General features: G+C 39.0%; 5 protein-coding genes across 7 annotated transcripts in view; 2 read left to right on the top strand and 3 right to left on the bottom strand.

The window, feature by feature from the left end:
• Positions 1-512: 512 nt before the first annotated feature.
• Positions 513-1335, bottom strand: LOC116179495 (chymotrypsin-1-like). The gene is made up of 2 exons (XM_031499291.1): positions 1097-1335; positions 513-1041 (listed from the first exon to the last, which is right to left on the bottom strand). Exons 1-2 carry the CDS (start codon positions 1333-1335, stop codon positions 513-515), a joined length of 768 nt encoding a protein of 255 aa, XP_031355151.1.
• A 2092-nt stretch (positions 1336-3427) lies between these two features.
• On the top strand, positions 3428-4241 carry LOC116179494 (chymotrypsin-1-like). Its single transcript, XM_031499289.1, has 2 exons — positions 3428-3657; positions 3713-4241. The coding sequence occupies exons 1-2, from the start codon at positions 3428-3430 to the stop codon at positions 4239-4241; spliced, it is 759 nt and encodes a 252-aa protein (XP_031355149.1).
• Positions 4242-10084: 5843 nt separating this feature from the next.
• LOC116179493 (chymotrypsin-1-like) lies at positions 10085-10907 on the bottom strand. Its single transcript, XM_031499288.1, has 2 exons — positions 10669-10907; positions 10085-10613 (listed from the first exon to the last, which is right to left on the bottom strand). The coding sequence occupies exons 1-2, from the start codon at positions 10905-10907 to the stop codon at positions 10085-10087; spliced, it is 768 nt and encodes a 255-aa protein (XP_031355148.1).
• Positions 10908-12483: 1576 nt separating this feature from the next.
• Positions 12484-13357, top strand: LOC116178659 (chymotrypsin-1-like). The gene is made up of 2 exons (XM_031498227.1): positions 12484-12736; positions 12792-13357. Exons 1-2 carry the CDS (start codon positions 12498-12500, stop codon positions 13318-13320), a joined length of 768 nt encoding a protein of 255 aa, XP_031354087.1. The 5' UTR covers positions 12484-12497; the 3' UTR covers positions 13321-13357.
• Positions 13358-18891: 5534 nt separating this feature from the next.
• LOC116178657 (irregular chiasm C-roughest protein) overlaps positions 18892-24847 on the bottom strand; it is a 57286-nt gene continuing 51330 nt past the window's right edge. The window contains exons 3-8 of one of the 3 annotated variants that reach the window (XM_031498224.1): positions 24374-24807; positions 24046-24325; positions 23245-23790; positions 23063-23194; positions 20002-20261; positions 18892-19953 (exon numbers count right to left, since the gene is read on the bottom strand). In XM_031498224.1, coding sequence (XP_031354084.1) covers positions 19387-19953; positions 20002-20261; positions 23063-23194; positions 23245-23790; positions 24046-24325; positions 24374-24807 — 2219 coding nt within the window. In that variant the 3' untranslated portion in view covers positions 18892-19386. The remainder of the gene's footprint in view (positions 19954-20001; positions 20262-23062; positions 23195-23244; positions 23791-24045; positions 24326-24373; positions 24808-24847) is intronic. The other 2 variants (XM_031498225.1, XM_031498226.1) reach the window with 2 other exon arrangements.

The raw sequence follows: 24847 nt of genomic DNA, 5'->3' as shown, positions 1-24847 counted from the left end.
AAAGAAAAGTACAATCAAGATCAATTGAAATAAAACAACTCGTAAAATGATAAATTGCGTGTACAAAAAAGCCATCAAAGCATCCCTCTACTCCAAACATCAACTTCAATTAATGTACCACCAATAGTAGTATTCATGTCGAACTCCATTGCCATCCAAACAAAACACAGTAGAAGAAAAGTTAATTAGATAACCCCTTCTCGTATAGTTTACGCACAGTTAGGCAGCGGGCCACGAGTAAGAAAGTAACCAATACAGCTAAGAATCGGACTGTATTATATTTACTTCCTTCAGGGAATAGTCAAATCCAATCGTGAATACAGAAATAAATACTTCAGAGTGCGCCGCAAATGGAGGGAATATTCTTATTACTGTTGCTTTACAAAATTGGACAATATTGCACAATCGTATAGTGTAAGGTGTTGTTGAATTCATCAGTCGTGTAAAATTAACAGCTTAGGAAAAAGAAATGCTTGTGGTTAATTTGTTACTTTATTGTAAATTCATGAAGCTCAATATCTATTTTTTTCGATCCAGTCTGTAAATGCGGACACTCTAGTAAAAGCATCAGGATAACCCTTGGCGCATGGACGCCCAAAGGAAACGATACCAATTTGCTTGTTGGCGACTAAAGGACCGCCGGAGTCACCGTGACATGCACCTTCGCCAGCCTTAGTTAGGGTGCAAATGTGAGTGCGATCGACGGAATTGTGATTGAGGAGCTTGGCACAATCCTCGCTCGTAATAGTCTTCAGATCGATGTGTTGGAGGTTGTTTGGAAGTGATCCAGGATAGTTTAATCTTCCCCATCCACTCAAAACGCAGTCTACGTCGGCACCGAGGTATTCAGTTTCCAAATCGACGGCCTTAACTTTATCCGTAAATGAAATGGGAGTTTTCAGCTTTAAAATGGCGATGTCATTTGTGAATCGCCAGGAGTCGTATCCGGTGTGAGCTCGGATGGATTCAATTTCGTACGTAACACCTCCTGAGTTGAGTTTATTGGAACCTGCTACAACACGCAAGTAACTCGGATTGGATCTAAAAGTATACACGCGTTAAAAGGAGGAAGTTCACATTTCTAGAGGGTACTCACCCAGTGACGCAGTGTGCGGCAGTCATAACCGTAGTCGCATCAATGATGGAACCGCCACAGTTATGGCTTCCAAAGCTTCTCAGTGAGACTTGGTAAGGATACGCTCCTTCAGGTGCATCGCTACCACCAACTATCTTCCAATCGTACTTATCTTTAGGAACTGTTCCAAACAGGTGGTTAAGTGGCGACAATGTACCCAAAGCGCCGGTGACGAATAGAAGCAGCAGGCAAGCGTTCATGTCGAAATGGATGGATAGATTCACACTATGCCCTAAAAACTAACACCTTATATACAATTCTGATAGGTTGTTGACTTTAGAAATGTAAAGTGGTGCTTCAGATAGCGTTCATTTTTCACTTAGTTGTTTGCTGCACTAATTTAGAGTGAATTCACCAACAAACTAATGTGGGTACCTAATAATGCTACCTACCCTTGTAATATAAAGAATAAAGGGCCATTTTTAGTATAACCAAACAAGATCTGGTAAATTACCAAGGTTACATGTGTACTTGTTTGAGTACCTCCTTGAAATTTGCCTTCGTAGAGGTTTTTGTTTGATAATAGTAAGTGTTTTATTTATGTTTACATGGATTTTTTAATGTGTACCTAGGTACTTGAGTGACTGTAAAGGGGAAAGGATGAATAAGGGTCTAATACTCAAAGCGCCGATATTAGGGTTAGCAGGATAACCAGCCTGCAAGTGACTTTTTCAAACTTAAGTTTTCATTGGAAATGTCAATATCGATTTAGAACGTTGGTGGGATCCCGAATGTGTATTTATATTTTGGGGTGGAAGGTCTAAAGACTCCTTTGAGAAACACAAAGATCTGTAGGTACCTACTTATTGTAACCTCAATAGAGAAAGGGTAAGCAGAAAGTATTATGGTTACTTTACGTGAACCGTTTATTGAACAAACACATTTAGAATGTTATTAAATTGGAAACGAATTTCCACCACAACTTTGGGCCATAATGTTATAAGGAAAACTCCGCCAAAGACATTTCAATGGCTTTCTCAGACATCTCCTTTTGCTTTAAGGCGTATCCGATAAAATGCCTTCCACTATACAGGGTGTTTCATATATATGAACAAAGTTTCTATTAACCTACGCTCTAAAATGTAAAATTCTCGAGATACAGGGTGTTGAAGGTGCAAAAAAATGTCGTTTTTTGTAAATATCTCCGGAATTATGCATTTCTTTATACCTACTACCCCTTCAAAATCTTCACCAATTATGATCTTAAAAGAATTTATTTTCGTACAAAACATAGAGCAGAAAATGTTTACAAAAACCGTTTTCTGTACGATAAACGGTTCCGGAGATACCTATTCGCAAGAAATGATTTTTTTTCAACTTCAACACCCTTATCTGGAAGCTTTTTTGAACGAGCTACCAAACCTGAAGTCTTGCGCATATATTATGAAACACCCTGCATGGCAGTATTGGACAAAGGGGAACTACCCATCTCCTTTCCGCTTTACGATATTTTTGTTTGTGAAGTATTCTCAGAATTAATGCGAAGATAAGGAAATCTATTTCCGACCAATTTACCGTAAAAGCGTCTACTATTTCAGGTTTTGGATCCCTAAGCCAGAAGAAATATCGAGCAGAGTTTTTATTAGCTCTGGATGATGCAAAAGGATCTATTTATATCTAAATTTCCTAAACTGGTTAGACACGGGCAACACGGCTGTTGGGGGTCTACTCTGCTTCTACGTTTTTTTTTTGTAGGGATATAGGAAGGAGAAATTACAAATTTATGTTGCTCACACTACTGCCATATCTGCTTGGTCAAGATGAAATTTTCAACCCAAAAAACGCTGCCCGTTATCTACCAAGCACCCTGATTTTCCCCTTTCCAAGCTCTTGCAATCACGTGATGGCACATAGGCCTCTTCCTTCATTCATACCATCCTCTAGAAGTCTAGACCTTTGTGATTTCTGTTATTGGTAGCATTCAAAGGGCGGTTCCGGTACTAATTTCTGGCAGAGTTGACTGTGTCTTGTTAGGTACTGAATTTTTTTAATGGTTTATCACAATACGGAGGACTTTGATATATTCCAGTCACGCAAGTGCCTACAAATGTAAAAGTAAATAAAGCACTTACTTTTACCCAGCAAATACAGATACGTAAGCAAATTTGAAGTAGGTGCTCATACAAGTACATATGCTATTATTTGTTGGTGAATTCACTCTCAATTATTGCGAAAAACAACTAAGCGCTATCTGAAGCACCACTTTTCATTTCTAAAGTCAACAACCTTTCAGAATTGTATATAAACGGAAGATTTGGTTTTCAGGGCATAGTGTGAATCTATCATTTCGACATGAACGGTTTTCTGCTTCTTCTATTCGTCACCGGCGCTTTGGGTGCTGTTTCGCCCCTGTTTGGAACAGTTCCTAAAGATGAGTACGATTGGAAGATCGTTGGTGGTAGTGATGCACCAGAAGGAGCGTATCCTTACCAAGTTTCACTGAGAAGGTTTGGGAGCCATAGCTGTGGTGGTTCCATCGTTGACGCGACTACGGTTATGACCGCCGCACACTGCGTCACTGGGTGAGTACTCTCTAGAAACATCAACGTCCTCTTGGTAACGCTTGCTTGTTTTTAGATCTAAACCGAGTGCCTTACGTGTTGTGGTAGGCTCAAATAAACTCAACTCGGGAGGGGTTTCGTACGAACTTGAATCAATCAGGGCTCACACCGGATACGACTCCTGGCGCTTCACAAATGACATCGCCATTTTAAAGCTGAAAACTCCCATCTCATTTACGGATAAAGTGAAATCCGTCGATCTGGAAACCGAATACCTCGGTGCCGACGTAGATTGTGTTTTGAGCGGATGGGGAAGATTAAACTATCCTGGCTCACTTCCAAACAACCTCCAACACATCGATCTGAAGACTATTACGAGCGAAGATTGCGCCAAGCTTCTCAATCTCAACTCCGTCGATCGCACGCATGTTTGCACTTTAACTAAGGCTGGCGAAGGTGCCTGCCATGGTGACTCCGGTGGTCCATTAGTCGCCAACAAGCAAATTGGTATCGTGTCCTTTGGACGTCCATGTGCCAAAGGTTATCCTGATGCGTTCACCAGAGTGTCCGCCTTTACGGACTGGATCGAAAAAAATAGACATTGAATGAACAGACAATAAAATCTAAAAAATGAACTAAAACATGTTTTTTTATCTAAACCAAAACGCTGCATTAACACCAATACTCCTACACAGTACAGTAGAATTCCCACTTAAGATGATAACAAGCAATATTGTGGCTCATTAAAAGGCAACAAGCGCGGCAACAAGTCTTTACCCCTGGGGGAAATCACTTTAAAAACCAATTCCTCCTTTCCTGAAGTACTAAAGAGGGCCTCATGTCACATGTTGGAAGGCAGGGCAATACAAAACGGTTTTGGCGCCTTCACCTAAACGTATCTCTATCCTTCAGAGATTGTGACATTGCTAGGGCAATCTACTAAGCAGCAGTTCGAATTGATCATGATACTTACCAGGGAACTAGTCTGTCGTTGGGAAGCTACGGTGGAGTGAGGTTTAGATCGACAAGTGGTCAAAGACTTAATTAAATATCCACCAGTAGACTGTATGGTCATTGGCGTACCGAAATGTGATGGACATTTTTACACTGATATTTTCCGCACGAGGGACTACTTCTCCGTTCCAGGGGTAGGATCATGCTAACAATAAAACTCTTCGGTTTTGAATCTATGTGCGGTATGAGTTGTGATTCACTGATTTCTACATACTTGGTAGTTTAAACGTTGAATTCGGTCCATGGTAATGTAATTTTCCATGTTTCTTTTAACAAAAGCGTTTTATTGCACCAAAGATGAGTCATCGGTTGTACAGCAACCTTGTTTTGTTACCTGCTTGTTACATTATTCAATATCAATATCAATATTTATTTATTATCTCTGACAATGTGAGCCATTGCATGAGATACGTCAAATGTACACAGTATAAAGATATAACTCCACAATTTAAAATACTAGAACACGTTAAAATAATTACAGAAAAACTAGTTTCGAAAACAAAAGTTAAAAAACTCATCCACAGTATATGGTGCTTGAACTAAAAGAATTGCTTTTATAGCTGCCCTAAAACTCTTTAATGTTTTCTGACCTGTTACACTTTTGGGGAGGACATTATATAATTTAATTCCCATTGACGTAGAAGAAATTTCTGCTAGCTTAAGCCTTGACGAGGGAGTTACAAAATGATCTTTGTGTCGAGTGTTATGTGAATGTAAATTACAGCTACGTAATAAATGATGCCGATTACTGAAAATGGATGATGATACTTCTAAAATGTATATAGATAAAAATTGGTCGGCAAGATTCATATGTGCTAATACCGGCAATACATCGAACTATCCTTTTTTGAGTTAGAAATACTTTCTTTGCTGAGCTGGACGATCCCCAAACAATAATGCCGTATGAAAGTCTGGAATGTATTTGAGCAAAATAGTATGTCAACGTGTGCTCGATACCTATTAGTTTTTGAATGTTGCGTATTTGGTAGCAGTAGGTGTTCAACCTCTTTACAAGGGTGTCACAATGGCAGTTTAAATTTTGATCTATATAAATACCTAGAAATTTACCATTGTCTTGAGTGGGAACGCTTTCACTAATCATCGAATTACTGAAATCTGGAATTTTACTACCACGACAGGTAAATGGAACAAGATAAGTTTTATTTGGGTTTAGGAATAGGCGATTATAATTAAACCAGTTACTGAGTTTATCTAGTCACAAGCCTTTTTTTTGACATCGGGCAGGTTTTTACCAGAGATTAACGCCGTAGTGTCATCCGCATACAAGACTAAGCAATTGAGCAACATAACACAATGTCATTTATAAAAGGTATGAATAGGATGGGACCCAAAACGGATCCTTGAGGTACTCCTACATTAACAAACAACGGCGACGATAAGAATTTAGATATAGTCCCTCCATTTTTGAACTTAATCTCTACCTGTTGCCATCTGTGGGATAGATAAGACGAGAACCAATTTGCAACCACACCCCGTATACCATAAAAGTTTAATTTGTGCAATAATAATGAGTGATCGACGGTATCGAAGGCTCTGCTGAGATCACAAAATATAGCAAGAGTACTTTGCTTTTTGTCAAGATGGTGTATGATGTCATTAACAAATGAGTTAATTGCAGTTAATGTCGATTTTCCACTACGAAAACCGTGCTGTTTACTGTTTATAATGTTATGTTTAAAAAGGTGACAGTTTAGTCTTTCCAACATAGCGTATTCAAAAATTTTGGACAAAGCTGAACTGACAGATATTGGTCTATAGTTAGCCCAGTCCTGAGTGCTACCTTTTTAGCGCATTTCCACAAAAAAAAAAATGCGCTATTGTGGCCACTTTGTCCGTCAGTCCGTCCGTCCGTCCGTCCATCCGTCCGTCCGCTAACTTTGCGACGCTACTAGTTTTTTATCTTAAGAGCTATTGTTCTACTTTTTTCGCTATTTGGTTCGTTATGGTGTCGAGTCTTGTACCAAGGAAGGAGTTTTTTCTGTACCGCTTACAAAAAAAGTTATTGTAAAAAAAACAAAAAACCGTTTTTTACATGTTCCATAATTTTACACTTTTGCCGTTTATTAACGACCCTAGAGATCGTTTATAATTTTGCATTGCTATCTGTCGTCTGCCTGTTGGTCTGTCCGTCTGTTCCTTTGTCTGTCTGTCCATCTATCTGTCCGTGTGAACGATAACTTTGTTTAGAAATGTTTGATCGCTTTTACATCTCCGTTAGTTATGAACTGAATTGCATGAAATTCAATATGGGCATAGCTTTAGCCATATAATACGCAATGCCAAAAGTTGAATCAAATCGATTCAAAATTCACAGTGCCCTTTTCGCATCTCGACCATTTATAAACCGAATTGCAAACTTTTTTTACTTATAAAAGTATTTGAATGAAATTTGATACATAGGCACTTGGAATAAAGGAAAATCAAACGCCAATTTCAAATTTTGGTTTTGCGCATGCGCAGTGCCAACTTTTTTATTTATGGAAGAATTTAAATGAAATGTGATACATAGGCACTTGGAATAAAGGAAAATCTAGCGCCAGTTTAAAAATTTTATTTTGCGCATGCGCCGTGCCAACTTTTTTATCTATGGAACTATTTAAGTGAAATTTGATACTTAGGCGCTTGGAACAAAGGAAAATCTAACATTAGTTTTAAAATTTAAGTTTGCGCATGCGCAGTTCCAACTTTCTTATTTAGAAAAGCATTGAAATGAAATTCTTCTCATAAACTGAAATTGAAGTAGCACGTCAACAATGGATTGCCCATGTGCAAAGCTATCTTTCATATTTGTGGGCGGATTTTTACGATTTTAACAGAAGTTGCATCTTACAAATGGGAAATGAATGCAAGTGGAAATGCGCTTTATGTAAATCGTTTACGATTACTTTTTAACTTGTTTATGAATAGGATGAACCAGCGATGTTTTTAGTTCTTTTGGGAAAACATCTTGAGAAAAGGACATATTAACTAAATGAGTAATGGGTTTCAATAAAATTGGTAAACTATTCCGGAGTAAAAAGGTAGGTATATGATCAGGTCCTGAAGAACTTTTGTTTTTTTAAGGAATTTAAACAGACTAAGAGTTCATTTTCACTGAAAGGAAATGCACACATACTGCCACAAATACTAGACTTTTCGAAATTGAACTCAAATTCGGTGTTTGAATTTGAGCTTGTACTTACAACGGTATTGTTGGCAGTTATAATGTTCCAAACCGTTTTATTTTTATTAATTGAAGAGCTTAAATTTCCATAAAACATTCTTTTACGAGTCATAATGTATTGTCGATATTTATGCTTGAGTACTAAATAATTAGCTTTAAACATAGGATATTTCTTTTGAATATGGTAAAAATTTCTCAAGTCATGACTAAGCTTTTGAATGGTTCTATCAACCCATCATTTTCGTATGCTTGGGTTATTACGAAGAACGCTTTTAATCTCCGGAAAACATGATTCGAAATAAGAAATTAAAGTGTTGTAAAAGTACGAAAAGGCATCTTCAAATTTCGCGAAGGAACTTAAAGGCTACCAGTTCTCATTCTCAAGGATGGCATGAAACCGAGAGATCGAAGCTGAGCTAAAGTTTCTTCTCTTTATGTATATTACATCGCTACAGAGCGATGATGATTTACTGGTGATAACAACATATCTATGATCAGAAAACATAAAAGGCAATACATCACAAAAGACATCTAAACTACTATTTACAAAAACGTTGTCCAAAATGGCGGTTTCTCGTGTAGGCTTTTGTACAACGGCAGTCATGTTATAAGAACCCATAAGACTATTTACTTGTCTAACATTATTACTATTTAATTCGAAGTGCACGTTAAAATCTCCAACAAGGATATATCTATATTTGCATTTATTTATCATTTGAAATAATTCGGTTAGTTTTTCCATAAATACATTAAAATCACCGGACGGGGGATGGTAACAGACAATAATAAGGGTTTTGTGATCACAATGCCAAACTAGTCCATATAATTCAATGTGCATTTCAACGCAAAAATTGGTGATATCGAAGTCAAGTGGCGTTAGATTTAATCCATTTCGGCAATATATAGCTGTACCACCTCTTATATGATTACTTCTACAAAAGTACGATATTAGACAGGATTTGCTTACATTGAATGTCTTAACAGAGTCTATAGTACACCAAGTTTCGGTAAGGCACAGAAAATCAAATTTTTTGTTACAAAAGTCTACCTCAATTTGCGCCAATTTAGCGACAGACATTCCCTGAATGTTCAATAAAATTAGATCTACTGCATATTAATACAAAAAATTATCTTGTTCAAAATTTTCCGTTGGGAGTCCAACTTAATACTTTTCGTATCCACACTTTCGTGCTCGCTTTGTGCCGAGTTGTGCGCCTACACCCAGGTTTTGTGCGCCTTCAAAATTCAAAATTTCTAAAGGGAGTGCCACGTTAATCTAGCACCCCTTACAATCGGATCGTCTTGAAACCTATGTCATAATTTTGTGTCTATTTCGGGCGGCAATCCCCAAGTTTTGTGCGCCTTTCGTTTCAAGTGAAAAATGTTAGTCCAACTTAATCCTAAACACAAACTTCTTCGTATTGACACGACACTAATATCACAATTTTGTACTTGCTTTGTTCTCATATGTGCGAAGGGGCCACTGCTGAAATTTAAAAAAAATCGCGCCTCAGATGAGAAAGTCGATTCAGTAAATTTTTACTTCCTATTATTCCAAAAAGTAGGAGCTTTAAAAAGAGGAATTAGGCAAAATCCAAAAGGCTCGTCTATGAGACACCGTAAACATTTACAAAGCTCCGTGAACAACTTTTAGTAATAAAACGTTTTTTTCTATACCAGAGGCTTTATCGTCCCCACAAGAAAAATTCTAACGACGACACGGTAACAGGATTTCGTTCAAAAACTCTTTTTTATGTATTTCTCAACAGAAAGGGACATTTTTTGGGGTAAACCAATACTTTTCCCTGCGAAAAAGTAATAGGTATTTACATAAAAATCAGGAACATGACACATTACTGGCGAGGAATTATTGAAGTACCTACTTAAGGGGCCGAGTACTTTAATTTCCGAGTCAAGTAATGTCATTTCACTGACGAGTTTTGTATTAACTTTTACCCGAAATCGTATTTTAACATAAAATTCATTTTTCATATAGAACTTTCGATTAATGCCAATCTGTCAATGATGACATTATAGACAATTAGCAATGTGACAGGTGCGGCAGGTAAAGTGACAGGCGGGGGGAAAAGTAGACTGGCCTGCCTACGAAACTAACACTTTCCTGACATAAAGTAGGCATGAAATTGAAGGTTTCTTGACGATTTTGGGTTAAAAAAACATAGTTTAAATGAAGCGTTTTGGGTGAAAAAATAAATTGTTATTAGTTAATTTTTTTATTATAATGTTCATTCAATGTCTATTTTTTTCGATCCACTCCGTAAAGGCGGACACTCTAGTGAACGCATCAGGATAACCCTTAGCACATGGACGTCCAAAGGATACGATACCAATTTGCTTGTTGGCGACCAATGGACCACCGGAATCACCGTGACATGCACCTTCGCCAGCCTTAGTTAGCGTGCAAATGTGAGTGCGATCGACGGAATTGTGATTGAGGAGCTTGGCACAATCCTCGCTCGTGATGGTTTTCAGATCGATGTGTTGGAGGTTGTTTGGAAGTGATCCAGGATAGTTCAATCTTCCCCACCCACTCAAAACGCAGTCTACTTCGCCTTCGACGTATTCAGTTTCCAAATCGACGGTTTTAATTTTATCCGTAAACGTAATTGGAGTTTTCAACTTTAAAATAGCGATGTCATTTACCAAGCGCCAGGAGTCGAATCCGGTGTGGTCCCTGATGGACTCAATTTCGTACGAAACACCTCCCGAGTTGAGTTTATTCGAGCCTACCACAACACGTAAGGCACTTGGTTTAGATCTAAAAGTAAACGAGCGTCAAGAGGAGAACGTTGATGTTTTCATAGAGTACTCACCCAGTGACGCAGTGAGCGGCGGTCATCACCGTAGTTGCGTCAATGATGGAACCACCACAGCTGTGGCTGCCAAACCTTCTCAGTGAAACTTGGTAAGGATATGCTCCTTCCGCTGCATCACTACCACCAACGATCTTCCAATCGTTCTCATCTTTGGGAACTGTTCCAAAGAGGTGGTTAAATGGCGAAACCGCCCCCAAAGCGCCGGTGACGAATAGAAGGAGCATGCAAGCGTTCATGTCGAAATGGATGGATAGATTCACACTATGCCCTACACGCTCAATCTTTCCCTTATATACGATTCTGGTGGGATGTTGACTGTAGAATTGTGAAGTGGCACTTCAGATAGTGAGGTCGATACTGCACTTACTCATATATCATTTTAATTGAGATTCAGTGCACTAACACCGTAGAGGTTATGTCTGCAATTTGGAAACTCGATATTTTCAAAAAACCATTTTTGATAATGAAATTAAAATTTGAAGCGAAGAACTAGATGAGTGCCTAGTCATTGATCAACCACTTGAAGCTTCACTTCGCATTTATTTTTGTCTGATAAGCGTAAGTGCATTGTTTACACCTTTAGGTGCTTTTGAACTCTATCAATGACTCCACAATACCGATCCTAGTGAATCTAAGGTAGGTACATCGTACAAAGTTAAAATAGCGAATGCAGCAAAACGTACTTGTACCTTGAATTTTTGTAGGTAATTTGGTTCATTTAATAAATAATAATAATTTAGCTTTCGGCATGTCACCCTTTTGTTTATGTAAAGGTCTATATATTTTAATTATTCACATTATGGTTTTACCATGTAAGAAGCCCACACTACTATTGGATTAATTGGATTAAATCAAACCATCCGTGTCATTTTGTTAAGGGATTGTCGCAGCGAGACCTCTTCCTGGTCATACCGATGATCCTAGACCAAACATGGCTCACAAGCCGAGCCGACGGTTATCGAGTTCCAACGCGTTCATTGGGACAAAGAGCTTCGCTGTACCACGCTCTGGACTCCCTTCTTATTCTAGAAAATGTGTAGTTAATGTTACGATACGTAAGTAACGAGTTACCTTACCATCAACCTTACCAGTCTGTTGTTTATTTTTTTTAATTAATTCTGAAGTGACCTCTCCAAATACCTACCATCTTCTGCAAGGAACCGCTTCCGCTTCTCTCAATGTTTTGTTACCTTTGCTATGTTTTTTTGCTTTTTTTCGTTGAGTTGACTGATACGCCTCCCAAAAGGACAGATTTTTACTGTCCGCTTTCCGGTTTGGAATTTTTTTAACAAGTGGACCCAGTAGGTGAATAGATTAAGCACCACCTATCTAGGCAGAGTTAGCAGTTAAGTGAGTATTTAGAATTGAATTTCTTCCGCACAAGGAACAAATGTTTTTACTATTCTATCACGGTATGAAGGACTATGATATTAATTTCAAGTTTTGGAAAGTCATTCGTTTACATACGGAGTGAAAAGTTCCATGGTAAAGTAAATAAGACACTTACTATTATCAGACGAACCTCTTAGGAAGGCAAATTTCATGTAGGTTCTCATATAAGTTGGTACATATACCTACAAGCTGATATGCATGTATTGCTAATTTAGTAGACCTTATTTCGTTATAGTTATACAAAAATGGCCTTTTTTAAAGATATTGTTTACAAACGCTTTAGGCATTAAATGACCTTTAATTATTGCGATTGGAAAATATACATTATCTGAAGCACCACTTCACGATTCTACAGTCAACATCCCATCAAAATCGTATATAAGGGAAAGATTGAGCAAGTACGGCATAGTGTGAATCTATCCATCCATTTCGACATGAACGCTTCCCTGCTACTTCTATTCGTCACCGGCGCTTTGGGTGCGGTTTCGCCATTTAACCACCTGATTGGAACAGTTCCTAAAGATGAGTACGATTGGAAGATCGTTGGTGGTAGCGATGCGCCTGAAGGAGCGTATCCTTACCAAGTCTCACTGAGAAGCTTCGGCAGCCACAACTGTGGTGGTTCCATCATTGATGCTACTACGGTTATGACCGCCGCACACTGTGTCACTGGGTGAGTACCCTATCGAAATGTCCACCTTCTCCTTGTAACGCGCGTTTACCTTTAGATCCAGTCCGAGCTTCTTGCGTGTTGTGGCAGGTTCCAATAAACTCAACTCAGGAGGTGTTACGTACGAAATTGAATCCATCAGGGCCCACACCGGATACGACTCCTGGCGCTTCACAAACGACATCGCCCTTTTAAAGTTGAAAACTCCCATTTCATTTACGGATAAAGTGAAAGCCGTCGATTTAGAAACTGAATACCTCGGTGCCGAAGTAGACTGTATTTTGAGTGGATGGGGAAGATTGAACTATCCTGGCTCACTTCCAAACAATCTCCAGCACATCGATCTGAAGACTATTACAAGCGAGGATTGTGCCAAGCTCCTCAATCACAATTCCGTTGATCGCACTCACATTTGCACCCTAACTAAGGCAGGCGAAGGTGCATGTCACGGCGATTCCGGTGGTCCATTAGTCGCCAACAAGCAAATTGGTATCGTATCCTTTGGACGTCCATGTGCTAAGGGTTATCCTGATGCCTTCACCAGAGTGTCGGCCTTTACGGATTGGATCGAGAAAAATAGATATTGAATGAACGTATAATATAATAATAAAAAAGTTAAAACAATTTCTTTTCCTAAGCCAAAAAGCATCACGACAAAATTCGTTGGCGATAGTCACACCTGTACCTAAGAAGAAACAACATACTTTTCTTTATAAAACCTTCCAAAACGCGTTGATTGAAAGTGTAGCTTTAAGTAGATACGCCCAAATAACTTATTTGACGACCTGTCTGCCCTCATGCGTAAAGGCGTTTCTTAATTTATGGTTTGAATTTCTTGGCGAGAACACGGAATAATACACTATATTACATTTTAATCTCATCTTTAATTTTATTTAACTTAAATTTCTGAGAATTTTATATCGCTTTTATTCTGTTATCAATTGTAAAAGCTTAATTTAATTGACAGGTGGATGTTATTTATCGCCTTTTCATAGTATTTAAAAGATAGAAAATTCTATTTTTCCTAGTATTTTAATTTTGTGCTATCTCTTAATGTCGGTTAAAAATTGATTATAAAAATAATTTCTACCTCTAGTTTAACTTACGTTAGGGGGGAAATTTTCTGTTGTCAACTGCTTATCATTGGCTGTTTTAATTTGTAATTTTGGAAGAAGGGTTTCCACCTTAAATAGAACGGACTGAGAAGAGGAAGGGCTTTTTGCCACTGTCAACGCAGAACTACGTTTGGTTGAAATTTAAATCGCCTTTTGCCAAGTTGAGAGCAGATCCATGTCTGCAGAAGTTTGAAGTTTGTTTTGGAGTTGTGAAGTTTTTATCTCAGTTTTGTTGCCAATCAGGGCAGTTTTTGAGTTGAGTGAAGATTGTTTATTTTCGCTTCGGCGAGTTATTGTAGCTAGTTTGGATTGTGTAGAGGCCAGCCAGCATTGGAAGTTGGTGGAGTTTCCGTTTTACGGAGTGGCAAGCCGAGTTGCGGCAGTTTTGGAAGTTTGGACCTTCAGTAAATTGCGTCACTAAGGTGTGGTCGACGCCGACTTGAGTGTTTTTTGTGTAATTTTGAAATTTTGTTGTTTTTGTTTGTGTGTAACGTATTTGGATTAGCAGTTTTGGACATGTACCGAATGTAAGTAAAATTAAGTTTTAATTTTAGTTTTTTTTTCTCTTTGTAATAATTGTTTGTGTCTCTTGTAATATTTTTTCTTTGTGTGTGTGACAATTAAATTTGAATTTTGTAATTTTTCACAATAATTGCTGTGTATGTCATTCGAACGATTTCATTTCCTTTCATTTACTGTTTTCTTTGGATACTTGCCCAAGGTCTATTTTATTTAATCAAAATTCTTAAGATTGATTTGGAATTTATGGTTTTTGGTCTAACCCACTATCTGTTAGAAGTTAATAATTTAACTGAGAAAAGAGTCGAATTCCTCCTCTGTGCTGGGGAGAAGTTTTGTTCCGAGGAAGATAAAGGTTTGAGCTAGCTAGGTTTGTTTAGGTGTTTTGTGTACGGTCTGTTTGGCTTACGGACCGGTGCACACAGCATTTTTAGCGCATTTCCACAAAAATAAAAAAAAATGCGGTATTGTGGACACTTTGTCCGTCCGTCCGTCCGTCCGTCCGTCCGTCCTCTCGTTTTGCGACGCTACTAGTTCTTTATCTTAAGAGCTATTGTTCTACTTTTTTCGCTATTTGGTTCGTATGGTGTCGAGTCTTGCACCAAGGAAGGAATTTTTTCTGTACCGCTTACAAAAAACGTTATTGTAAAAAAAACAAAAAACCGTTTTTTACATGTTCTATAATTTTACACTTTTCCCGTTTATTAGCGATCCTAGAGATCTTTTATAATTTTGTATTGCTGTCTGTCGTCTGTCTGTTGGTCTGTCCGTCTGTTCCTTTGTCTGTCTGCCCCTGTATCTGTCCGTGTGAACGATAACTTTGTTTAGAAATGTCCGATCGCTTTTACATCTCCGTTAGTTATTAACTGAATTGCATGAAATTCAATATGGGCATAGCTTTAGCCATATAATACGCAACGCCAAAAGTTGAGTCGAATCGATTCAAAATTCAGTGCCCTTTTCGCATCTTGACCATTTATAAACAGAATTGCAAACTTTTTTAATTATAAAAGTATTTAAATGAAATTTGATACATAGGCACATGGAATAAAGGAAAATCAAACGCCAGTGTCAAAATTTTGTTTTGCACATGCGCAGTGCCAACTTTTTTTATTTATGGAAGAATTTAAGCGAAATTTGATACATAGGCACATGGAATAAAGGAAAATCAAACGCCAATTTCAACATTTGGTTTTACGCATGCGCAGTGCAAACTTTTTTATCTATGGAAGCATTTAAGTGAAATTTGATATTTAGGCGCTTGGAACAAAGGAAAATCTAACATTAGTTTCAAAATTTAGGTTTGCGCAGGCGCAGCTCCAACTTTCTTATTTAGTTTTGCATTGAAATGAAATTCTTCTCATAAACTGAACTTGAAGAAGCACGGCAAAAATGGATTGCCCATGTGCAACGCTATCTTTCATATTTGTGGCCGTATTTTTACGATTTTAACAGAAGTTGCATCTTACAAATGGGAAATGAATGCAAGTGGAAATGCGCTTTATGTAAATCGTTTACGATTACTTTTTAACTTGTTAAATTGGCGCCCAACGTGGGGCCACAGTATTTTTAATTGGCGCCCAACGTGGGGCCACACAGCAATATATATAAAACGTGGGATATTCTGAGAATACCCTTGCAGCTCAGTTTATTCCGAATATTCTTTGTATACGACTATGAGGTATACTGTTTAGGATATTCTGAACATAAACGTGAAAGAACTGTATCCGGTACACTCTACACAATGCAATTTGGAAGTAAGAATATTCACAGGATATTCATAAGGATATTAGAATAGGTATGTAGTATATTACCATGCAACTTAAAAGAATATTCTCCATTTGATCTGAATATTCGTAAATCATGATGCATCGAAATTTGTATTTAGTCCATAACTTTTGATTGAGAGGTCTGATCGAAAACGTACGAATCGTTTTGGATTCTACACACCAAAATTAGTGAGAAAAAGTGTTTTCCCGAGAAAATTTGGAGCAGTCGATTTTTGGTAAAAAAAGGAAGGTAAATAACTGCCTTTTTTTGAGGCCGGAAGAAAAATTGTCTGAGATCGACCGGGAAAAAACATTTTCTTATAGAGTTTGGCCAGTAGAATCCATTATTTCAAACAGTTCCAAGATTGGACTACTAGATCAAAAGTTACAGCCCTTTGAATTTTATATATACAGAGTAGCCCAACGAGAAGTATACAGAGGGCTTTTAGGGTATTAAATTTAGAAATTTCGAAAAATCCTCGAACACGTCAATTTTGTATTCGAGGGGGACAACTTTTGGAATACAAATCACGAACCCACGTCTTCACCCCTCTACGTAGGGAGCGTAACCCCTAAAATTTTAAATGGAATCCTATGGCAAATGGCACATTATTTGAAAGCCAATTTAATCGTGATTACTAATCTGTTTTGCTTTTTAAATTCTATTGATTCGTTTCGGAGATATTCGCATTTGAAATGTTTTTTTCTAAAAAAACCAAAACAAATGCGATCTAAGTCACCTTGTATTAAAAAAAGTTTAAATTGTGCAAAAAATAACAAATAACTTTAAACACACAACATTTATTTCAATAAATGCTCGAATTGCCTTCCGCCTGCTTCCATGCAATAATAAAGATTTGCTTCAAAACGCTGCCGTACATGTTGCAAGATTTCAGGGGTAATCGCTCGAAATTGTGTATTCTATTCTTACACTATGGTTATACGTGCTCGCAACCCTTGTAATGTTCCGGGCGGAGTAGCATAAACTTTATTCTTTAAATATCCCCACAAGAAGTAATCTAAAGGACTTAAATCAGGGGAAAAAAACCATTTCAAATGCGAATATCTCCGAAACGAATCAATAGAATTAAAAAAGCAAAGCAGATTAGTAATCACGATTAAATTGGCTTTCAAATAATGTGCCATAGGATTCCATTTAAAATTTTAGGGGTTAAGCTCCCTACGTAGAGGGGTGAAGACTTGGGTTCGTGATTTGTATTCCAAAAGTTCTCCCCCTCGAATACAAAATTGACGTGTTCGAGGATTTTTCGAAATTTCTAAATTTAATACCCTAAAAGCCCTTTGTATACTTCTGGTTGGGCCACTCTGTATATATAACCTGGGATATTCTGAGACTTGCAGTTCAGTTTATTCTGAATATTCTTTGTATACGACTATGAGGTATACTGTTTAGGATATTCTGAACATAAACGTGAAAGAACTGTATCCGGTACACTCTACACAATGCAATTTGGAAGTAAGAATATTCACAGGATATTCATAAGCTACACGTAATTGCGACAAAACGAATATTCCCCGTGCATCCAGGGAATTTTATGTTTGTAATTTTTCGGTATGAAAGTTGTATTCATACGGAAAAATCAAGGAATAGTGTGTTCTCAGTGTATTCATGGCATGTTAAAAGAATATTCTAAGAATATCCAATTTTATCTGGGTGTATGGAAATATTGCAGTGAATATTCTAGAAATCCAGATGAACATGGAGGCGCCTTAGAGATTAGTCACCGACGATAAGAGACGAACGCGGATTCTTTCCCGGAAATACCATGTGTTTCGTTGGAGAATATTCAGTTAATTGCACAAAACTGATTATTTCCCAATACATTCAAAATTTTGCGGGATCCCGCAAATACCGGGATCCCGCCGGATTAACATATAGCGATAAAGGTGAAGATATGGTTGAAGATGTGGAACCTTGAGACGTGTTGCCTTTGTGAGAGTAACTTGGATTAGAAAGAATCCAAAACAGAGCAGTTGTGGGTAGATCTAGAGGACGCCCTCCCCCTAGCAGTCTAATATAAAGTTACGAAAACAATCTAAGAAAATTAATTAGGCATATATTTTACAATCACAAAGTTTTATAAATATTGCTATTCGTTAAGACTTAAAAAATTCATTTACAGAAGAGTCAAAACAATGTCTTCTAATAGTAGTATAGAAAACTTAGCAAGTATTCATTATTTACACGATTGAGCTAAACAGCTATTAAATCTGTTCCTATTTAACAAATCACTTTATGCTCTGCTTGATTAGCTTCATAAAAATCGTAGGAAACATCAAATATTTAACAACAACAAAAATAATTGGAATGAATTATCCCAAACAATCAAAATGTCCTCCCTAATTGTACACTGTAAATTATATACAAATTATAAATATAATACAAGAATCATAATTTACTAATATAAACAATATAAAACAGAATGGTACTCTAATTAAACCAAATTCGTACACAACAGCTTTAGTATACAGTTACATATGGCAAAAAAGCATCCCCCGATTTTGCCTATAATAACTTATTTATAGGCCAACGTTCGATTGTTGAAACCAAACATACAAAAATATATATTTTATATTATTTCTAACTATTCGTAAAATATCTTTGGTATTTATAATCTAACATCCCCATAACAAATGAATTAAATTCAAGGGGAGAAAATAAACTGAAACAGAAGAGAGAAGTGCAATTTCGTTCATTAATGGAAGCTCACGATTAAATTGGTACATAATAAAAATGCACGAATATATCTTGTAGAGTCTCAAAAATCTTTTAAACAATTCCAAGCCGAACGCAATTATACCTACATTTACTCTAATTACGATTATGTAAATTTGATATCTTTTATTCAAGGAACGGTCAGAAATAGAAAATAAGATCGATATTGATTTTATAAGAATTGACATCGCAAAATTTGGTACCTAGGGATTGATACCAAAACGTGATATGTACAACTACACTCAAGCTTATTAATGTAACAGTACTCTTTGATTAACTTTTAATCAGATAATTCGGTCAATTAATTTAATTGTCGAGCGTAAAAATTTTACAATATAGGACATGTTTGTTTTTCGGCGCAGTACCATCATCCTCGTTCCCATAAACAAACTTTCTTAAAGTACTTTGATAATAATATCTAATGGGGTATTGAAAAAATCGATTGATATATTTAGTCAGTCTTTTCGTAATAATTATGCAATTAAGTCTGCAAATCTAGTTATGTACAATGTATTATACGTGCGTCGCCATCGTACCGCGTTTAATCGTCGAGTTCGGCACGATGTATTGACTCGTAGGTGAATTGGGTAACCTAGATACCTGGGGGACGGCGCCGTTCGCGCTGTTAGCGAAAATTGGGTTCACCACGCTAGCACTGTTTGTCACCACGCCACTGACATTCACAAAATTTCTAGAGGAATCTCGGGAGTAGGGCGGAGGCGCCGGTGTCGCCGCCGGGTTTGCGGTGTTCGGCGTCGGCAGGCCTATGCTCGGATTTCGCAGGTAGGGGTTGCCGTAGGTCGCACTGAATCGTGGATCGATGGCGGCCACGTTTGGTAGATTGCCGTTTGGAATGTTTGGCGCGTTCACCATGTGAATGTCCGTGAGGTCACTAAGCGGCAAGCCGCTAACTGAGATTGGATGATTGTGGGATTGTAGGGAGTTTAGTTGGAGGCGAGTCGATTGCAAACTCTCCCGGTTCGGGTCCAGCGATGAAGAGATCGGAGGCTGCATGATTGGCGGGTTGTAGTCTCTGGCGTAGTCGACGTACGGGACGTAGCCGTTATTGTTCTGGCCATCCTGTAAATAGTCTGCTACAGTGGGGGCATGATTAAGTGACGGAAATACCTTTGGTGGAAACGTGGGCTCGGTGTAGTCCGCCGAGTATCGATACACCTCCTGTCCTGGCAAGTTGACCGGTCCAGCCAGTGGAACGCCGATCCTTGTAATCACAGATTCGCTACCGGTTTCGGAGTCGGCTCCCGGCACGTAGTCGTCGCAGTGCATGTTACTGTGCGAGGAGCCCGTTCGAAGATCCAGCTTCAAGTCGGAAATATTGGAGCTGCGATCGGATTCTTTGCATTGCTTTTCAATCACGTTAACGTCAGCTACAACAAGGGCATGGTTAGCATGTAGTATTAGATGTGAGTCAAGGGTCATACTATACTAGACAGACCACATAAAAGTTATCGTTCCGCAACGACTTTCTCTATTCTGTATGACAAATAACAGTGATCTGAGTATAACTGTCGTTTAAGATCAAATCTTTACCATAACGATATCGTTTGTTAACGACATTATACAGAATAGACCGCTAGATTATATTGAAAGGCTAGTTAAATTTCTGAGCGCGCGAGATTATAAAATGTGACCAAATTAAGCTCGGTTAGGGGTCCGGATGCGCCGCCTCACCTCGCAAACTTGTAGAGTTTTATCTAGGAACATTATTTTAGAGTGGCAGAAAAAAGTCTTTATTAATCATTAATAGGTGTCTTTTAAGGTTGTTTAATATGTTTAAGAGGTTGCTCAAGAAACATTTAAAACCACTGAAGAGCCTCTTAAAATCTTTAGAAGTCTTTGCGAGTGACCAATAGTTTGAACTTCCAATAGCCTTAAAGGGTTTATAAAAGTTTCCTAAAGGCTTTTAAAAGCCACCATCTCTGCAGACTTTAAGAGTCTTCAATACTCCCTGAAAGTTAGCAAGAGTCCATAAAAATCCTTACCAAGTATTTTATGTAGATTTTTTGAGAGCTTTTATAGCCCTTTAGCAATCCAAGCTTTTAAGAACCCTTAAGAGCAAAGTCTTCAAGAGCCTCAAAGGATCCCCAGTAGTCTTCCAGAAGCTTCACGAGTCCTCGAGATTCGCTAGCCACTAAGAGCTTGTATAAGTGAAATGGTTTAAAGAATCTTTCGGACCTTCAAAGAGTTTAAAAACGACTAATCCTTAAAATCGGCAGAAGTTCTAAAAAGTTTTCAATAGCCTTTTGCAACCTTTCATGGAAATTAAAGAGTTTTAAAAAATGTATAATGCCGTATTTTGAAAAACATTTTGAGACTTCCTTGAGCGAAGGGTTTTACGGGTGCAGAAGCTTTAAAAATCCTTAATGCACGTCTTGAAGAACCTTTAAGATCTTTTAGATCTCTAAAAGTAAGATTCTCTGCTGCTGTCTTTAAAAGTCGAGCCTGTCTTTAAGAAGCTTTGGAAGTTTCAAGAGCAATTTTTGAAAGTCTGGGCTTTATTGACATTTAGCTTTAAAGCGGGCCTTGGACGTTCAATATTATTGCGCAATATTTTGGTGTGCGCAAAAAATTCTATTGTATGGAGGCGATATTGAAAATGTTGCGTGAAAGTGAATTGTGTGGTAATTCCTGTGGCCAGAAGGGCAAAAAAGCACAGAAAAAGGACTCGCAAAAACGTAGAAAACGGGCCAAGCAGTGGTTGATTGATAGGGAGAAGTACACTCCCTCTGACACATCCCCATCACAGAAATGGGGTATGAAGGAGTGTACATCCGCTTAAAAATTCAGTCGACTTTCCCTGACTCTATCGTTGACCATAGCCATAACCATTCGTCGCGATCCTTGCCACACAAAAAGGAGCCACCTGGACGACACAGCCGAGCTGGTGGAGGCCATCGCCAACACAACTCAAACGGTACACGTCCACCACGTCAACCAAGCAAACCCAACTCACCAACCCAGCGCCATAGATCACATCCCCACCCATCAAGACCCACAGCAAAAGGCGTACTCCGTCACTAGACCGGAGGTAAGGTGCATGCAACGATCGAGGCAACACTGCCGCTAACTGCGATGTAAAAATTTTGATGAGGTGCCAGTGACATATTCCCAGAAATGGGGTATAAAGAGTGTGCATCGGCATAAAATTCAGTCTACCTCTGTTCACCCTCTGGTTCTATCGTTCACCCAAAGCATAGGTCTCCCTCAAGTCATAACGTATACCCTTACTGCATGTAACAACCCTGTATCTACGTTTTCCCAAACTGTTTATTAGATGCAGAGAAGCGAGTCTACTGGAGAGCCCGAGCTATGCCGGACTCGCCTTCGGTTCGCTCGGCATTGGTATGCACTTCGCATTTTGTGACCGGCATCGTTTATCAGCACCGAAATTCGGGAAAGCTGTTGATTTATGCCGATCTCGTCTTTGGTTCCCTCGCCATTGGTATATGAGGTGCGCGTGTGAATCGAAAATCTTTTGTTAGAGGAAGGGAAACCTTACAATATAGTGTAGTGTAAACTGTAGGGGGGTCTCGTTTCTCTAGGTTTAAAAAATGGCGAAGATGAGAGCGAGCCCCCTGCACTTGAAAATTTACGTGCTGTAAACGTAATTCAGGTTTAGCATTAGAAGTGGCAGGCGGCACATCCTGCATAATGTTTTTATTTATTTGTTTAGGATTATGAGGGAAACTATTAAATGAAAACAAGACTTTGTTTAATGATCATTGTAATGTTAGTTTTTGTATTGTAAATATAGAATTTAAGGACTGTTATTATATTTAATGAGTGTTAAAAATTCAGGGAAACCATAGAATAGGACACATTTAATTTAAAACCAAAAAGAGTGTTATCTGGACAAATGTGCCGTTATCGGACAAATTAATTGGCCAGGCGTGATAAAATAATACCTGCATGATACGCGTGCGCATATGGGGATCAATTGGCTGTTCGTTTTTCGTCGTGTAACAACGATGCGGATTAATGGAGTGGAGGTGATGAATACTTAAATAAGTGAAGTGAAATTTCTCAGTGCCCAAATAAAAATTCTACATTTTTGTCGTCACTCAAAATGTTATAGAAACTGAATAGTCCTAAAGACTGAACATTAACTGGAACTCCAGTGAGTGAAAGTTGTCTATTTAGCAAGTATTATAATTTTTGGAGTACTTACTTTCCGGAGGCGGTTTCTTGTGGCTTTGCCTGTGCCACAAAAATATCAGCAAAATCGCAATGATAAGGATGATAACTGCCACTACGAATCCGATGATGAAAATCAACATTGGAAAGGTTTCTGTAAAAGCAACTACGAAGTTAATTAAGATTGTTAGTAAAATGGAATATTAGCAGACTTACTTTGTGGCATTAGGTTTATTTCGACGACGTCCGAACCGTAAGGGTTCGTCACGCTGCAGTTGTACATCCCAAAATGGCGCTCTTGGGATTCGCGTATGATCAAAGTCGATTTAATGCCTTCGGGCAGCGGATCCTCCAGTATCGAGTAGTCTTGATCGTGGAGGTCCACTTCGCGCCCGTTAAAAGTCCAGATCACTCGTTCGGGTGGCGGAATCGAGTAGGCCGTGCACTCCACCCTCACGTTGTCGCCTTCGATGCCGAATTGAGTTCGATGACTTATGATCGACGGAGGTCCCTTCAGGTAGATCGCCGCCTCGGCGCCTATTTCGGGAAATCCGGGCACGAACGCCTTGCAATAGTAGCGGCCTGCGGTATCCGTGTCGACGCGCAACGTGAGATTGGGACTCGTACTAACGATCCGCGAGGAATCTTCGTGCAGCCAAGTTATGTCGGGGAATGGGTTGCCGTCAACGTCGCAGGATAAGGTCACGCTTCCACCGCTATCCGCCTGTACCGATTTTGGTTTCGCTCGAAATTGTGGACCATCTGGAAAGTTCGATCGAAATTATTCGGGTAGTAGTTACAAGTTTTACAAAAAGAGGAATATTGCATTGAGTACCAAAAATGTACTCAAAAACTGTAAGAGTAAGAGCACAACCCCCTTTGTAACTGGCCACTTATTCTAAAGCATCGTTTTCAAGATATTCGCACACAAGCGCCCCCCCCCCCCTCATTAGTGGCCTGTGCTTAGAATTTGATCTGATTTGGAAGAAACTGAAAATGGTTAGTGAAGATACTTACAGCTTATGTCGAGCGTCTCGCTTTCTTCACTCTTCCCGACAACATTATGGACCTCGCACTTGACTATGGCGTCGTGATATTTTCGGGTAACGTTGGTTAGCACCAACTCCGTCGTGTAGTCGCCGACGATAACCTGGTCGTTCAGAAACCACCGATAAGTGACCTCCGGCGGATTCGCGTCCGCCTGGCATCCGACGCGTATCTCCGCGCCTTCGGGAAGGCGTCCGTTCGAGGCCGCCCCCGACAGAATCGCCACGGTAACCTTGGGAGCGTACTTCACCTAGGAAGAGAGAGCGATTAGTGCTGGTAGCGCCCGTAGGGATCTTACCTCCAGTTTTAACTTGGCGGACTGATGCGTTCGTTCGGCCGTGTTCTGCGCTTGGCAGGTGAAGGTGGTGTTGTGGTGCTCCTTGCGCGGGGTGAGTTTCAGTATGGACTTCGCGGTAAATCTTCTACCGTCGGGAAGTTCGTCGACGAGGTATTCGATACCGTTCGTCAAAACCGTTCCGTGTCCGTCGATCCACGTGATTTCCGCCGCAGGTTTTCCGCCGTAGCTAATGCACTCCAACTCGATTTCTCGATCCTCGGTCGTCACTAGATAATCGCCCTGAACTATCTTCGGGGGATCCGGCGGTACCAATACCGTTACGGTGGCAAAGTGACTTCTAATGCCAGGTTGACCTAGAGGACCCGGCGATACTTGGCACTGGTAGCGGGCGTCGTCGTCTAACATCACGGGATAAATATCCAGAGAAAAATCTCCTGAAAGCAAAGGGAATTATTAGTGGGGATTAACATTATT

The sequence above is a fragment of the Photinus pyralis genome, unplaced genomic scaffold, assembly GCF_008802855.1.
Source record: "Photinus pyralis isolate 1611_PpyrPB1 unplaced genomic scaffold, Ppyr1.3 Ppyr1.4_LG8, whole genome shotgun sequence".
NCBI classification, from domain to species: domain Eukaryota; kingdom Metazoa; phylum Arthropoda; class Insecta; order Coleoptera; family Lampyridae; genus Photinus; species Photinus pyralis.
This window is presented reverse-complemented; position numbering and strand designations above follow the sequence as displayed.